General features: G+C 34.5%; 1 protein-coding gene across 2 annotated transcripts in view; it reads left to right on the top strand.

Moving 5' to 3' along the window:
• The window catches only part of LOC140984260 (two pore calcium channel protein 1A), a 42,572-nt gene extending 27,999 nt beyond the window's left edge, over positions 1 to 14,573 (top strand). For both annotated transcript variants that reach the window (XM_073451539.1, XM_073451538.1), the window contains 13 exons: positions 4,917 to 4,982; positions 5,068 to 5,211; positions 6,318 to 6,375; positions 7,100 to 7,207; positions 8,008 to 8,071; positions 9,021 to 9,189; positions 10,902 to 10,966; positions 11,158 to 11,248; positions 11,958 to 12,044; positions 12,196 to 12,276; positions 13,512 to 13,546; positions 13,643 to 13,732; positions 14,316 to 14,573. In XM_073451539.1, coding sequence (XP_073307640.1) covers positions 4,917 to 4,982; positions 5,068 to 5,211; positions 6,318 to 6,375; positions 7,100 to 7,207; positions 8,008 to 8,071; positions 9,021 to 9,189; positions 10,902 to 10,966; positions 11,158 to 11,248; positions 11,958 to 12,044; positions 12,196 to 12,276; positions 13,512 to 13,546; positions 13,643 to 13,727 — 1,053 coding nt within the window. In that variant the 3' untranslated portion in view covers positions 13,728 to 13,732; positions 14,316 to 14,573. The remainder of the gene's footprint in view (positions 1 to 4,916; positions 4,983 to 5,067; positions 5,212 to 6,317; positions 6,376 to 7,099; positions 7,208 to 8,007; positions 8,072 to 9,020; positions 9,190 to 10,901; positions 10,967 to 11,157; positions 11,249 to 11,957; positions 12,045 to 12,195; positions 12,277 to 13,511; positions 13,547 to 13,642; positions 13,733 to 14,315) is intronic.
• The last annotated feature ends 1,063 nt before the right edge of the window (positions 14,574 to 15,636 follow it).

Genomic DNA, 15,636 nt, shown 5'->3' with positions numbered 1-15,636 from the left:
AATGCAACCTCCTCCTGATCACGGTGTATTCCCAACAAAGCACTTTTTTCCCAATTGATTTTTAAGCCTGACATGTCACAGAACGATTGCACCACTTTGACCAGGAATCTGATATGATCTTCAGTTTGCACAAAGAAGAGTGTGTCATCGGCAAATTGAATGTGTGATATCTCTATCTTGTCTCTACCAACTTCAATCCCCCTTATAAGATTTGTCTCCTTCGCCTTATCAATTAATCTTCCCAACACATCCACCACCAAGTTGAACAAAAACGGTGATAATGGATCACCTTGTCTTAGCCCTTTGAAAGCTCTGAACTTGCCTCTCGGTCTCCCATTGATCATTATAGAAAATGAAACTTTCGAGACGCATCCTTTCATCTAAGACCTCCATTTTTTACCAAAACCCTTTTTCATGAGAACAAAATCCATAAAATCCCACTCCACATTGTCATATGCTTTTTCGAAATCCACCTTCAACACCCATCCCCTTTTCCTCTTTATTCTCCCCTCTCCGACCAATTCATTTGCAATAAGTCCGCAGTCTACTATTTGCCTCCCTTCAATGAAAGCATTTTGAGATTCAGAAATTGTGTCTGCTATCACCATCTTCAGCCTCGTCGTTAAAACCTTCGCTATAATCTTATACACACTCGTTGTGAGGCTTATAGGTCTGAAATCCTTCACATTATTCGATTCCACTTTCTTACGAATCAAGCAAATATATGTCTCATTAGTCGCTGCATTTATTATTCCTCGTTGAAAGAATTCGTCGAAAGCCTTCATCAAATCTTGTTTCACTATCTCCCAGCAATCTTGGAAAAAAGCCAATGTAAATCCATCGGCCCCCGGGCTCTTACATCCATCGCACTTAAAAACAGCTTGTTTAATCTCATCTTCAGAAAATGGCTTTTCTAATTCTTTGCTCAACTCATCGTCGATTGGACACCAATCCACTCCTTCAATACCCCAACTCCTCACGTTTGACATCCCGTACAATTCCTTGTAATACTGGAGAATAATAGAGACAATTTCATTCGCATCCCTCGTTATTGAACCATCAAATCTTTCCAATCTGTCAATGATAGCTTTGTTGTTACGATGTGTTAACAGTGAATGAAAAAATTTTGAGTTTTGATCCCCTTCTGTAATCCATTTGATTTTGCTTTTCTGATTATTGATCTGATTCTTTAGGCACATCAAATTTTCCAGCAATAATTTTGTTTCTTTCCTTTCATTCTGAATTTCTTGCGATCCCCGTAACTCACTCTCTAACTTATCCAATCTATTGATTTTATTAATAAATTCTGCTATTTTCATATCTACATTGCCGAAAACATCCTCATTCCATCTTTTGATTTCACCCTTGAAAGCTTTTAGTTTCATCATAAATCTATATCCCTCCCATACTTGAAAACCCACCTTGTTCCACGCCGTTTACGTCAAATGTTTGAAACTTGGATGCCGCAACCACACATTCTCGAATCTGAAAGGAGTCGGAACCCACTTAGTTTTAACCAAGTCAAAGATCACTGGATGATGATCCGATATAATCCTTGGCAAGAGTGATTGTCTATAGCAAGGATAAATTTCAGACCACCCCACCGTGAACAAGAATCTGTCCAATCTGCAGCAAATGGGCGATTCCCTAAAATTTGACCACGTGAACTTTCCATTGAGTAAGGGCGGATCGATCAACTTCAATTCTTGAATCAATGAATCAAAACAGATCATGCTTGTTGTCTGTGATGCACTATTAATTTTCTCTGCAATTGATCTAACCACATTGAAATCTCCACCCAGGCACCATCGATCTCCACATAAAACCCGCAATCTCGCCAGCTCATCCCAAAAATTTGATCTCAATCTAGGTTGACATGGACCGTATACTGCTGTAAACCACCAATCAATGATACTATCCTTTTGAATATGGATTGAAACCGAAAATTCCCCAATCAAACTATCCTTAACCGAAATGATCCTTGGATCCCACATAATAAGTATTCCCCCTGACCGGCCAATAGAAGGTAAGATGAGCCACTCCACAAACCTTGATTTCCATAAGCTTGCAATAAATCTGCGATCCACCACCTCTCTTTTTAACTCCTGCAATACTATTAAATCTGGTTTTTCCTTTACAAGGACAGCACGTATCAATCCCCGTCGAGTGGCAGAACAACTCCCCCTAATATTCCATGAAACAACTCTCATCAGTTCACTGCGTCTGCCCTTGAACTCACTCTGCACATGGAACATCACTCTCCATCTTCCTTCCTTCGGTGATTTTCAGGAGTTCTATCTTCTCTACACCCATAGCTTTCAAGCATTCATTTTCCGCTGAACTCAATAGATTCTGTAACTCGAATCTCACCGTTGAGAAATCTTCTGCCTTATCAATTTGTTGCCCTTCGGAATTAATTCGTGAGTTACCCAACTTATCTACAGAAGGTGTAATTCCCGCCCCGCCTAATCTCTCGACCCCACCCACCAACCCCTCTACCGTACCTGAAGATGAAAGAATGGATAGAGGATTGAGTTGGATCAGAATTATTGGGCAGTTTGCCAACCTTACTCGGAGACTCTTCAAAAAAGACCCCAAAATCTTCAAAATCCGTGGATGGCAATGTCGAATGATCAGAAATAAGGCTTTCTTCAGCACTGGATTCGCCACCTGCATCTGAAAAATTTGTATTTAAATTTTTCTCCCAGTTTCCTTCATCCCCATCTGAAATTTCAAGGTCTTCTACGATGACTGGTACCTTCGATTCTACACCCACTGTTCCATAAGATGTTTCCTTTTTTGCCTTAATTTTTTTCCTACTGTAGACATGATCAAAATCCCTTTGTTCTGGAGTAATCTTCAGCGATTCAATCGTCCCTGTCTGAAATTCATTCACAGCTTTTCGCTGAATCTTTTTCAAAATCTTGATTTGCTTCCCCCGATACCATGGTTCAGAGATACAATTTCGACCTTCAGAATTTTGTAACAATCCCGTATCTTGAATTTCTTTTACATTTTTGTTGCTGTCCTTCCTCGGTGTTCCAACCATCTGATCTTGAACAACAGTCGCTTATGTTCCTTTGGAACGTTTCAAGCTTCCCCACCCAGGTAATACTCTCGCTCCATTAGCCACCACTTGAGCATAAGTTCTTTTTTCAAAAATCTCATACGCTGCTGAATCAACCGAATCCACTTTAATTCGAATGGTCATAGGTCCTCTTTGAGTCTGAATCCTTAAATTTCTGTTGATGAACCCTCCTTCAATACCTACTACTTTAATTTTTGCTGCTGATAAATCTCGGAGCATAATTGTGTCTTGACTAATGTTCAGTAAACCACCACACTGATCACCAATTTCCTTGAAGAGATTTGTGGACCATAGATCCCAAGGTAAGCCCATTAATCGCACCCAGCTGTTGCAGCACTCAAAAGTTTCTTCTTCAATGTTTATATGTTGATTCCATTTTTCAAATGACAAAGTAACTTTTTTTTCCAAAAAAAATTTTTTGAGTCTCAAATAGAAGGCTGCATCTTCATCATTATGTGGCCACCAAGCTGCTTTGTTGGCTTGGAAGGGAAACAATTCGATCTTCCTCTGAACTGCCCTCCCAAGGGTATTACGAACCAAATCCCATGATATGTTAACACAGTCCCTTGTAATGATAAGAGCTTTACTCCAGTCCTTAGCCAAACATACCGGTAATTGTTCAAGAGTGACAACCTCTGGAATCCCTTTGTTATGCTGAGTCGACCTAAACTTTTGATGCTTTTGAGCTTTTTCTATATTTTGTCTTCGTACTTTGATGGTTGGTGAACTGTTCTTACGAGCTGTCATGAATTTTGACATATTATGTGCCATCCATTTCCACCCCGAGTAAAATCTTCCGCTTGGTATGATGATACGTTGCGTCTTCCCCCTCGAAACAAACTTAGATAATTCTAGATAGCTTCCTCGTCCATTCACAACTTTGTGCACTGATGTGACAGCTTCTCTACCTCTGAATCTCTTAAACTGCGAACATGAAAGAGGTTTATTGATGTGTTCCATAGTGTTCCCAAAATCCAATGTAAGCTGTCAAAGTCCAATTCCAGCACATAGCTTGCATTTCTGGTTCTTTCAATTACTAACACTGTATTTCCCCTTTTGCCGTTGGTCAACAAAAACAACTTTTGTTCTATTTTAATCTGACAACTTGTTTTGAGTTGATCCCTGGTTAACATTCGATTCATCTCTACTCTCGGTAAAAGGGAGGAAAATGGCTGCTGAAAATCGGAAAGGTGATAAAATGAAGGAAAGGAAATTTAGGTTTATGGGAAGCCGTGAATGATGGCCGGAACTTAGTCGGAGAAGGCTAACGTAAGTCAAGGTTGAGAGGGTGTGGACAAAAAAAGTGTACGGTGTTCAGATCTGGACTCATAATGGTTCGAAAAAGTGGAGGGATAGTCGCTGACGGTCAGGCGACCGTCGCCGGAAGATTGTGAACGGAATGGCCAGCAGGGATCAGAACTTTAATAAGATGATGGTACGGCAAGGGCTTGCAGTTGACTGAAGGAGAATTTGGGGGGAGAGCATTTTCAAAATTTCTCTCTCCTTCGCCAGTTATTGAAAAAATTATATCCTTGAAATTCAGTCTCCTGGAGTATTGTGTTCAACATATCAGGTTAAATGGGTGGCATTATATCCATTTGATGTCTGTGTCCCAACTGCCTTCCTTTTTTTCATTTTTGTCCCGGTTTGGGATCATATGGGTCTTGGCACTTTCTGAATACCTTGTTATATTCAAATTTGACTTGTATACTTTGTCACAAGCTCAACTGTATGCAGGTTTCTTTTATCATGTGAACCTATTGCTTCAAAAGGTGCATAATTTTATGGAATGACATTTATCGTGTGACTTCTTTTTGTGCACATGCAGATTACTTTAGAAGAATTTCATGATCTGTCTCATGCGATAGGACTCAGTTTTCAAAAAGAAGATATAGTGAGCCAACTTGCCTTATGTGTAACCATGAAGTATGTCAATCTGAATTTACTGAATATGCCTTGCCTCTAATTTGTCTTTTCAGGAACCTATTTTTGAAAGTTGCACGACGTACTACCATTCACCTGCATCTGAAATGCTGAAAAACTTTGTGCGAAGCGCCATGTTTGGTTACATAATAGCATTCGTTCTCATCATGAATTTTGTTGCTGTCGTTATTGAGACAACGGTATGATTGTTTATTTAAACAATTTTAAAATTGTACCTTAGTGTAGTGATTTAATTGTTTTGCTTGATATAGTCTGTCTTTTTTATATCAGACTCCTTATGCCATTTTATATGTTCTGATACACATTGAATAGCATTATGTAATATTTGTGTGATATTTCTGCTTTTTCAAATCTCTGTAATCATTCAGATCACTCAATATAATATAAGTTCTTTTTGAAGTTGGTGAACCATGTACAGCCCCAAATTAATCAAAGACGGCTAAGGGAGTTGTTTTAAAGTTTGTTTTCTAAAGTTATCAAATCTTCTGGAAAGAGGGAATAACTTTGTACATTGATATATTTGGGAGAGCAGGGATACAACATTTTTCTACCTTTAAGGATAAGGTAGATTTCCAGGGAGTGAGGAATGATACGATCATGTCATTGTCTTTAGAGGAGTAGCTAACTGAAAGGTAGCTACCATTAGATACCACCTGCACAGCCTATAAGTGCGAACACATTGCTGTCATTTGGAAAACTAAGAGAATTACATCGATAGTTTGGCTCAATCTATTCTCTCTTCTCCGTCGCCCTCTGCCTTTGAGCAGTCCAACTTTTCCAGCACCATTCTATATACTCTGTTCCAGTTCAATGAATTATACGAGTGATGCATTATTGGATGAATTAGATTCCACTAAGTTACTGGTGTAGTAGCATGGAATTGGAAAAATGGTGTTGATCAAATATTTGAAGTTGCAGACTTTCAACATAATTTAAACAAGGGATAAATATTATCTTCCTACATGTGGATGAGAAACATGCATGATTGAATAATATTCTTGGGATGTTGAGATTTAGATGTGGAGCTATTTGTTATCAACGCGCATGAGAAGCATATTAGTCCAGGGCCTTCTCATTGACCTTTGTCTATTGGAATATTGAAATATTATCTCATCTAAAAATTGAAGCCTGTACTATGCCGCTTATTAAACTCTTTTCTCTGTAACGATCATAAGCCATAGAAACTAAGAAATTTCTTTCAGAAAACTTGTCAAATAACTCTCTATTTCCATCATCAAAAGCAATTTTTTAACACAAGGAAATTTTGTTGTGGACTGGTCTGCAGCTTGACATAGAGAATAATTCTGCTCAAGGGTTTTGGCAAAAGTTGGAGTTTGTATTTGGTAAGAAATCCATGAATCTCATACTGCATAATGTAATCATTGGATTTACTATGTAAATATAGTGGTGCCAAGTGATTTTGTGAACTTGTAGTAGTTACATTTTGGTTCATTTTCTTTCTCTACTGCACTGATTAATTAGTCTCTAAGCGCTTTATCCATATATGTTTATTTAGTTGTGAGACCATACATCATATTTGTTTAAAATACGATATTCGAGATCTTGAAGAATTGCTTTTCCATCAACCAATAACTCGAGTTGAGGGGCCAAAATAATGAGAATTACAATTTAATGGCATTGTATTGTGCACAGAAATGAAGTTTACTTGCTTAAAGATGCTGATATGGTCTTAAAATTTTTAGAGTTCATTACCAAGTAAAATACAATGCTGCTAATCTAGACCCGTGCTGATGTAGATATTGTCTCATTCTGCACATTAAGAGAAAATAACGAATGAGATATTTATACAAAGGAGATGAAATTGTTGTGAAATTTTTGGTTTTGAAGCGTGTCAAACTGATCTTTGTAACTATTGCAAAAATATCAAAGTCTCAAACCATTGTTGGTTTTGAAATGGTGGAGAAGCGCAAGTTTGACACTTGGACATAAGAATGATGAGATAGCTATCTGAATTATTTCCGTACATGTCTAATGAATCTTCAAAATCATGAAGTTATGTAATATTTGTTGTACTTTTTAATCGACAAGTTGTATTTTCCTCCACAGGATGGCTCTATGTTCTTGAGATGGCTCTGAAAGTCTATTCGTATGGGTTTATGAATTATTGGAGGGATGGGCAAAATCGCTTTGACTTTGTGATCACCTGGGTAATTGGTAAGTACCTGGACATAATAGTAACAGATTCACCTAATTGTTGCTTCAGTAACATTTAGAATGTGAATAATAATTATCTTAGAGCTGCTTATTTATGGTAGAGCACCAAGGGATCAGCTCATGAAACATAGAAACTTCTACCAATTCATATAATTTAGCTTGACTTTTAAATTTTTCTCTATGGCATTTTTTTTGAGGAAGAGTTCATTGGTGTTGGTGTGATTGAAACATTTAAAGCATCTAGTTTGCGTGGTAAATAACTTCATAGGTGAAGGAAATAAAGAACAAATAAACAGATGAAATTGTGAATTTGTGCATGTTTATGCTTCCTGTTATTGTATAAGCAGTTACAGTGCCAAGCTTAAGGTAGCATTCATCTGTCTAACAGGTAGCGAGTCACTCATGTATCAGTTTTAATGCTAAAATATAAATTATAATTGACAGGAGGATGTGGTCAAGTAAATTTTTGACCTTAATGTAGATGTCACTTTGGTCAGTGTACCATGGAATGTCAAACATGTTGCATGTATATAGTTTTATCTAGTGCGTGATTGAAAATAAGTTTATGAACATATAATTTACTTTTACTTATAATTAAAAGTTAATAAACAGAAACTTTTTGTGTTCCTTTGAGACCAAAAGGTTTAAGACATTTAAAATGCAAATTGAATTCAAGCTACTGGATGGCTATCAATGCTTACTGGATAAATTTTAAAGAAAGAAATATAACAAAATTTTATAATGTTTCTTGTATTGGCAACATTATTTATTGAATGAATATCTTGTCTTGTTCATTGCAGTTATTGGAGAAACGACAACTTTTATATCTCCCCGTGGCCTTACATTCCTCTCCAATGGTGAATGGTGAGAATATTTTATATATAATTCCTGAAGATTTGTTTTATTTTTGTCAATTTTTTTCATATATTTATTTGGTTGAGATAATTAAAAAGGAACAAGACTGGATTTTATTATTGACCAGGCAAATAAAAAAATATTTATATTGTATCAGCATTTGTACATCATGTATTCCTTGAAGAATTTCCTAAAATGCGGAAATAATTTATGATAGTTTCCATTTTCTTTGCTTTGGTTATATTACGACAACAATAAATGAACTTCTAAATATTAACTCATTATCTTATAAATATTAAACAATATGTGGAATAAGTACAGTTGTGTGCTCTCGTCATTAATCTTGCTAGACTTAGTTTTCTTCTTGGTTTCTGCGATCTTTTGTTGTACTTCAACAATCAATCCTAATGCCTAAATTAAATTACATCACATCATCCACATTTCCTTAGTTCATAACTTTTAATTAAGGTCCCATGGTCAGCCCTCAGTGAAATATAGATCAGAGAGGATCCTTCAGATAGTCATGTTTATTCCTGTAAGAAGGAAATGGGTACGGTCTCATGTGGAATTCTAGAATGCTGAAAATTTGGAACGAAATTTACGAGGCCTTACTAAGTTATGGATATCACTAATCTGAGCACGTCCAGCCATTTAACTCTTATGCTAAAGTTCACGATCATTCATTATATTTTGATTTTTGTTCACAACCAAGAGACTGCTGGTAGGAACCAATTTTGAATGATGGTTCTGATTTGCATTAGTAATTTAGCCCCAAGAAGAAACATTTGTAAGGCTTTTAAACATCAAAAACAGTTAATAAAAAGCGCCTGTACTTTTTTTTTCAAATGGAGAGAAATAGAGGCTTTTCATCAAGGTGGTTTCTTGAAAAAACTTAATCTTTAAATAATCATGAGTTGGGTTCTCCATGATTTCTAAATGAAATTATTTTTCCCTACAGGATTAGATATCTTCTTCTTGCAAGAATGTTAAGATTGATAAGGCTATTGATGCATGTTCCACAATATCGGGCCTTTGTTGCGACATTTTTGACATTGATACCAAGTCTCATGCCATATCTTGGAACCTTATTTTGTGTCTTATGCATTTATTGCTCCCTTGGTGTGCAGGTTTGATTTCTTTCTGCATTTATATATTTTTGTTTTTGTCATCTCTTTTCTACCCTCTTAGCTTGAAGCATCTTGATATAATTTTCATGACTTAGTATAAATAAGTTGTAATTGCTGCACCTGAAACAAAAAATTTCTTTACCTCCCAAAGAATTATAGGCAACGTTTAGTTTAAAATTTTTGGTTTTCTAGGGTAAAGTTTTGGGAAAATAAAATGTATGTTTTATTTATTTAGGGGAATGAAAATATTACCGTGGTTATCAAATCATGTAAAAAATCGTTGTATAAAATTTGTTTTAAATTTTGTAGTGATATTTGGGTTAAAATATATACTATGATAGTAGAATATTTTTGAAAATATTGAAAATAGTAATGATTATATTGGAAGATTTGAAAAGAGAAAAAAATTTGTTTTGCGGAAAAGGAATAAAAGTAAATGATAAAATTTGTTTCGTTATTGGAAAATAGGAACCATAGAGACATTGTCTATGTAGCACGGACACCATAAAAAAATTATGAAGTATCGGAGACGGATACGACACGTGTATGCGTGTCGGATACGAGATTTATACGGCAAAATCCAGGTCGTTGACTTTTTTAAGGTTGGCCAGTCTGACACGGCGAGGACACGCCGCATTCGGACACGTTTCGGCAAAAAAATTTGAATTTTTTTTCTTTTTTAGATCGCTGCTCTGAAGATGTACATTTTATATATTTACATAAATATTTATATTTCTACAATTTTTTATTTTTAATACTAAATTTATATATATATAATATTTATATATTTTTTTATAATTGTTGTATTATAGCCGTATCGTGTCTTATATTTTCAAAATTTGCTATATCGCCGTATTCGTATCATATTCGATACGATACTCGTACCCGTATCTATGCAACATAGGACATTGTTGATCGCAAAACCTATGGGGATGTTTGGTACTTTGTTTGGACCAATAAATTCCATGAACTTGAATTATTTTCTTTTTAAAATTTTTATATTGTTTTGCATTTTAAATCAACTATTAAAACAGAATAATTTCACAATCATTCTTGTATTCTCTACATTTTTTACCTATCATTATGTTTATTCACCTTTGTTCTTATAATCCCACACTCTACGTCTCTTTTATATAATACAATAACTTTTAAATTTATATTTACATGCCATCGCAAAATTATTTTCATAACTGAATTAAGTTTAAAATTCAACCAAACATTGTCTATGTTTTTCTACACGCTTAACAGAGCATAGACTCATCTGAATCCCTTAGAAACCTAGGGTCTAATTGTTCCATTTTTGAGTCAATAAGTTTCATCTAAATTCAAATTTTACTCAACTTCATTTGTAATTATTATATCTATTCCTTTTGAACTAATTTATTTTTACTTTTTTCAAATCTCTTGAAATCTTATTCTGAATTTTTTAAACCACGTATCATGTACCAAATCATTTTTCAAAACAAAATAATTACTCAGTCAATCTATTTTTCTCTTTATGTTTTCACAAATCATAACACAGTTGCACACTAATCATTCTTTACCTATTGCATCGATTTCCAAATATTAATATTATTTAAACATTATCTCAAATGAAACATATCCCATAACACTCATAGATTTGAAGGTGAAAAATATTGTAGGACAATCAAACACATTCTCACTCTCTTCTTTTTCTTGAAATTCATAATTATTTTGTTTTTACTAAGCAGATTTTTGGTGGGCTTGTGAATGTTGGAAATCCAGATCTAGATGGCACCGATCTTCAAGATGATGAGTATCCTTTGTTGTTCGTGAAGATCATTTAAATATGGCATATCTTTGCCTAGTTCTAGCTGTACATATGCTATGACTCATGGCTGGAACATGTCAATAATTCTTTTGTTGTTTTCCCCTTTAAAGACATTTTATTGGAGGGTTTGTTTTTCGATTAATCAGATGACGACTGTATTTCCTTGACTTATTAAGCTACTTACTCTTCAATTTCAATGACTACCCCAATGGGATGGTAACACTTTTTAATTTAGTCGTGATGGGAAACTGGCAGGTGTGGATGCAGGTAATATTAATAAAAACTGCTTTTTTAAGATTTCTGTTACATACTTGATTGATGCATTTTAATAATGTGAAACTTTATTTCTTCCCTATATTTTGCAATTTAGTAAAATCAGGTTTGATTGTTGATTTAGTGGGTTAACTATTTTCTGGACAGTTTATTTTGAATAAAATAATCATCGTATTATTTTCCTTTCTCATGATAGGATGCTGTGTGCAACATTAATTTTTGCAATTGAATTATCATTCCATGTTTAGTCGAAGTTGAGTGCTTGGAGAATATCAAACTCGCAATACATTTGATTCCACATGATGTTTTACTGATAGATTTTGCTTTCCCAGTATTATCTGTTCTTATCACCGTGCTTCGTATTGAGAATGTTAATTGTTTCGCTAATTTACCTGTATATGGAATGAGATGGCTTTTGTTAAGAAGATGTTATTAAGATATTGGGATCTTGTGCATATATTTAGATTTGTATTATTACCTTGCCTGTTGGGTGGTACAGAAAAAAATCTGATATTTGAGAATTAAATTAGATGATACTGTGAGGAGGCGATTATTGTTGATGCGCTTATACATAAAGGTGCAGTACATATTGTGACAACTTATTTCCTGTTTTTTATGGCACCGCTTCAGTTAGCATAATGTTTTCTCATGGCCTCATGGATAGAAAGTTGGCTATGTGGTTCACTAATTGTTGAAATTACAGAGCTACAAGACTTTGACTGGGACTGTTTGGACTTTACTCTACTTCGTCAGCTTCTATCTAATTACTGTTTTACTACTTTTGAATTTGGTGAGTTGTCAACAATATTTCACAAACTTATGTAGTTCACCTTCTTATTTTACCCGAGAATTCTCGATGTTAAATGAATATCCTTGGTCCATTCACTTGACCATAACTCCACTTATCTTGATGCTCATTGAATTATCTTTGATGATTGCAGGTGGTGGCTTTTGTGTTGGAGGCTTTCTTTGCTGAAATGGACCTTGAATCTTCTGAGAAATGTGAAAATGGGGAAGCCCAGGTTAGTAACTGACTCAAAAAAAAATTTCTTTTCATGGTTCAGAGTACCCGTATTCCAAATGCTTATCTTGCTCTTTTTTTGGTTGAGCTACCATTGTTTTTTTCCAGAGACAAAACTATAGTTGACTCCCAGACTTCCCAAATCGACTCCACTCCATTAAAATCCTTAATAATTAAAAGAACGGTCTCTGCTAATATCTTCCCATTTCTTCAAGCATGCTCCTCAAAAATAGTTAAAATTGAAATTATGATATCATGCTGATGAGTTAAAAATTAGTAGAATGACGATATTCTTGCAAAATGTTGTAAACATATCGATTAGTCTCTTCCAAAAAGCGCTAATATAAACGTTGAACATTTGACAATTCTGTTATGTTTATGGGTTTGAGACAAATACGCCGTGATTTTACTTAGCTGGTATACTTTGTTTTTTGAAAGCTGTGCAAAAATATGCCAACATACCGGATTTTGTGTAGCTTCATGACAAACAAGTATTGCTGGTGTACATGGAGATCCTCCAAGAGGATTTCAGCATTCTTACTAGACTAAAAATCATCACACATATAGAACTTTTATACCTTTACGTTACTTCCCTCATTAATATTTAACGGATTGAACATAGTTGAAGGACTGAATTAGCACTCGAGAAAACTGAGGGACTGAACCGTGAGGAGGGATAAATTATAGGGATGTTTTTATTCATCATCTCGTCGTTTTAATTTGGGCCAACTGAAAATATGTGATCGTCACGTGTTTGATCCATTAAGCATTGATGGGGAAGTTAACGTCGGTGACGTGATCGAGACAAGTTAACATACTTGAGGGACTAAATTAGCACACAACTTAATTCAGGGACTGAACCAGAAACTAGACCTAAACTAGAGGGATGTTGTAATGTATTAGAAAACTGTCCCACTTGGAAAACGGAACGAAACTTATATCATACAAGGAAGAACTCTGGGGAAGCAAGGAACTCCCGGATTTACTGATTTAGGAGTTTTTCCGGGAAGAAGTTGGTAGAGAATGACCGGGGGTATCCAATCGACTGAAGCCGTCAACTATGGATGCTATTTTTGTCAGAAACATCATAAATTAAACCAATATATCTTTTTTCAAAGTTTTTTGTTTCATTTGACTTCCACGTAAAGATTTATTTCTCTGTACCCTTAAAAAATTTGAAGTAATCTCTCTACCCTGCCTACTTGTGATTAAACAACTGTTTACCTGACAATCCAGGATGACAAAGGAAACCTCCGGAGGCGGAACATTGGGTATGTCCATAGACATCATGGTTCTAAAATTTATAACCAATTTGCGTGATGCATCTTGATCTGAATCAATGTTTTCCTCAATTTGATGCTGCGCAGCATAAAGTCAAGGAATCAGAGAGTTGATAACCTTCTCCACCATATGTTGAGTGCCGAACTGCAAGCAGAGTGTTCCACTTCATAAACTTGGTTTGTTTCATTTCTCTCAGCTCTCTATTTATGGATTTCTAGGCAGGCTTTAACTAGTAGAGCATATCTAAAACTAGTTAGGTTTTTCATACCATCGGCTTCACCACAGAATTTTTCTTCCCTTTATTTTTTCATTTTAAAGCTTGCATAGAATAGATGAATTCAAGAAATTGTTCTTTATTGTATTCAAACGATTTTGCGATGAAAAGATTTTCTTTTCCTTTTTTGTTCCATTTTCTTGGCCATGGAGAGAGGCTGGAGAATCACGTTGTATGGGACCACTCCTGTATATGATCATAGAAATGGGAAAATATGAGTGGGAGAAATTTTTGAGGGTTGGGCTTATGCAACTACTTGCCATGAAATATTAGCATACGATAGAGAATCCCACCCGGCCTAGCTGAGTACTGCTACATTCTGTGCTTTCTGAATCAATGAAAACTGGCACATGTAGTAGCACTATGGTGACTAAAATAGTTTTAGGAACTAAAACTATGTCCAGGCTCAAAAATTTTCACAATATATCATAGCTATTTGTTAGTTCTTATAATACTCGAGTGATGATGCTATGAAATTCTAACAGGTTTCTGGAATGGAAACTGCTTATCGAGGGAGGCGGTGTTCCACGACTAGATTTGAGCATAGTTCTGAATCTAAAGGTTACATTAATGTTTTTCAGTGATGATTTCCCTTTAACCTACTCTATTATCTGAGCATCAGCTTTCTTGCAAACTACCTATTTTTCTTGAATTTGTTAAAACTGTTTTTCAATGTGACATTTTGTGTAATGTGAGCATGTTTTTGTCTTTCAAAATATTAATTCGATTTTGGACTGATCTCAGATGGGCTGTGTTATGTTTCTTTACATGTTTTAACTGAAAATTTTATTATTTTTATGTTCATTGTTTTAATCTTAAGTACGAACCGGGGAGAGATTTCGTGAAGTAAGTTGAGCATCAGAAATTTCATTAGTTGATATTGGATGTGTTTATGGTCTTTTTCATAACCGATGGTAATTTGTTAATCTTATTGGGTATTCCTATTGTAATGACTATTAACTGCTGACTCTGTATATTTTCATGTGTATAATAAAAATGATATTTTCGTGTATATATGAGATTGGCAATGGTTTAATATTAATTTATGTATAAATATAATAATATTGGTGTAATTTCTTTACTAAATTTTTATTTGAGTGTGGTAGAAATTAGTACAAATATAATTAGAATTTTAATTTCACTTTTTAATTTTTATAATACCAACTTACTAGTAAAGTTGTTATGACGGTCTCTTGTTTAATAAAACAGAAAGAGACGTGCCTACAAAATTTATTGTTTTTGTTAAAATTAAAAATTTACGGTGAAAAGTAAAAATTTCAAACTCTCAAAAATTATCAAAATACACACTTTATAAAATTCTCTCTTTACTCAATTATATTTTTCTTCACAAATTGAGAGGCATATTTATAGAACTTTTTTGGAAATAATCCAAAAATAAATACATAATTACTTATATCATTACACATTAATTTTCAATATTTACAATTCTTATTTTCAACATTCAAATATATAAATTTTTATTTTTCAAAATTCAAATATACCAACTATTATTTTTCGACACTCTCTTTTGTAATGATGATCATGATACAATGATTGTCTTCATTACGTGTTTTTATATTACTTCGTTAAAAACCTTACTAGGAAAAATTCATTGGGATAAAAATCATAGTAAGGGAAAAAGAGTGCAGTCACGTAAACTCCCCCTCATGTTAATACGAACGATTCTTCATAAATTTCGTAGATTGTACATCTCAATGTTATATATATGCTTTCTGAATATTGTCTTAGGAAATGCATTTGTGAATAAATCTGATGAGTTTTTACTTGATTGAATGTAACAAATAT

Source organism: Primulina huaijiensis, chromosome 9, assembly GCF_012295235.1.
Source record: "Primulina huaijiensis isolate GDHJ02 chromosome 9, ASM1229523v2, whole genome shotgun sequence".
Classification (NCBI taxonomy): domain Eukaryota; kingdom Viridiplantae; phylum Streptophyta; class Magnoliopsida; order Lamiales; family Gesneriaceae; genus Primulina; species Primulina huaijiensis.
Note: the sequence above shows the minus strand (reverse complement) of the source record. Positions and strands in the feature narration are given on the sequence as shown.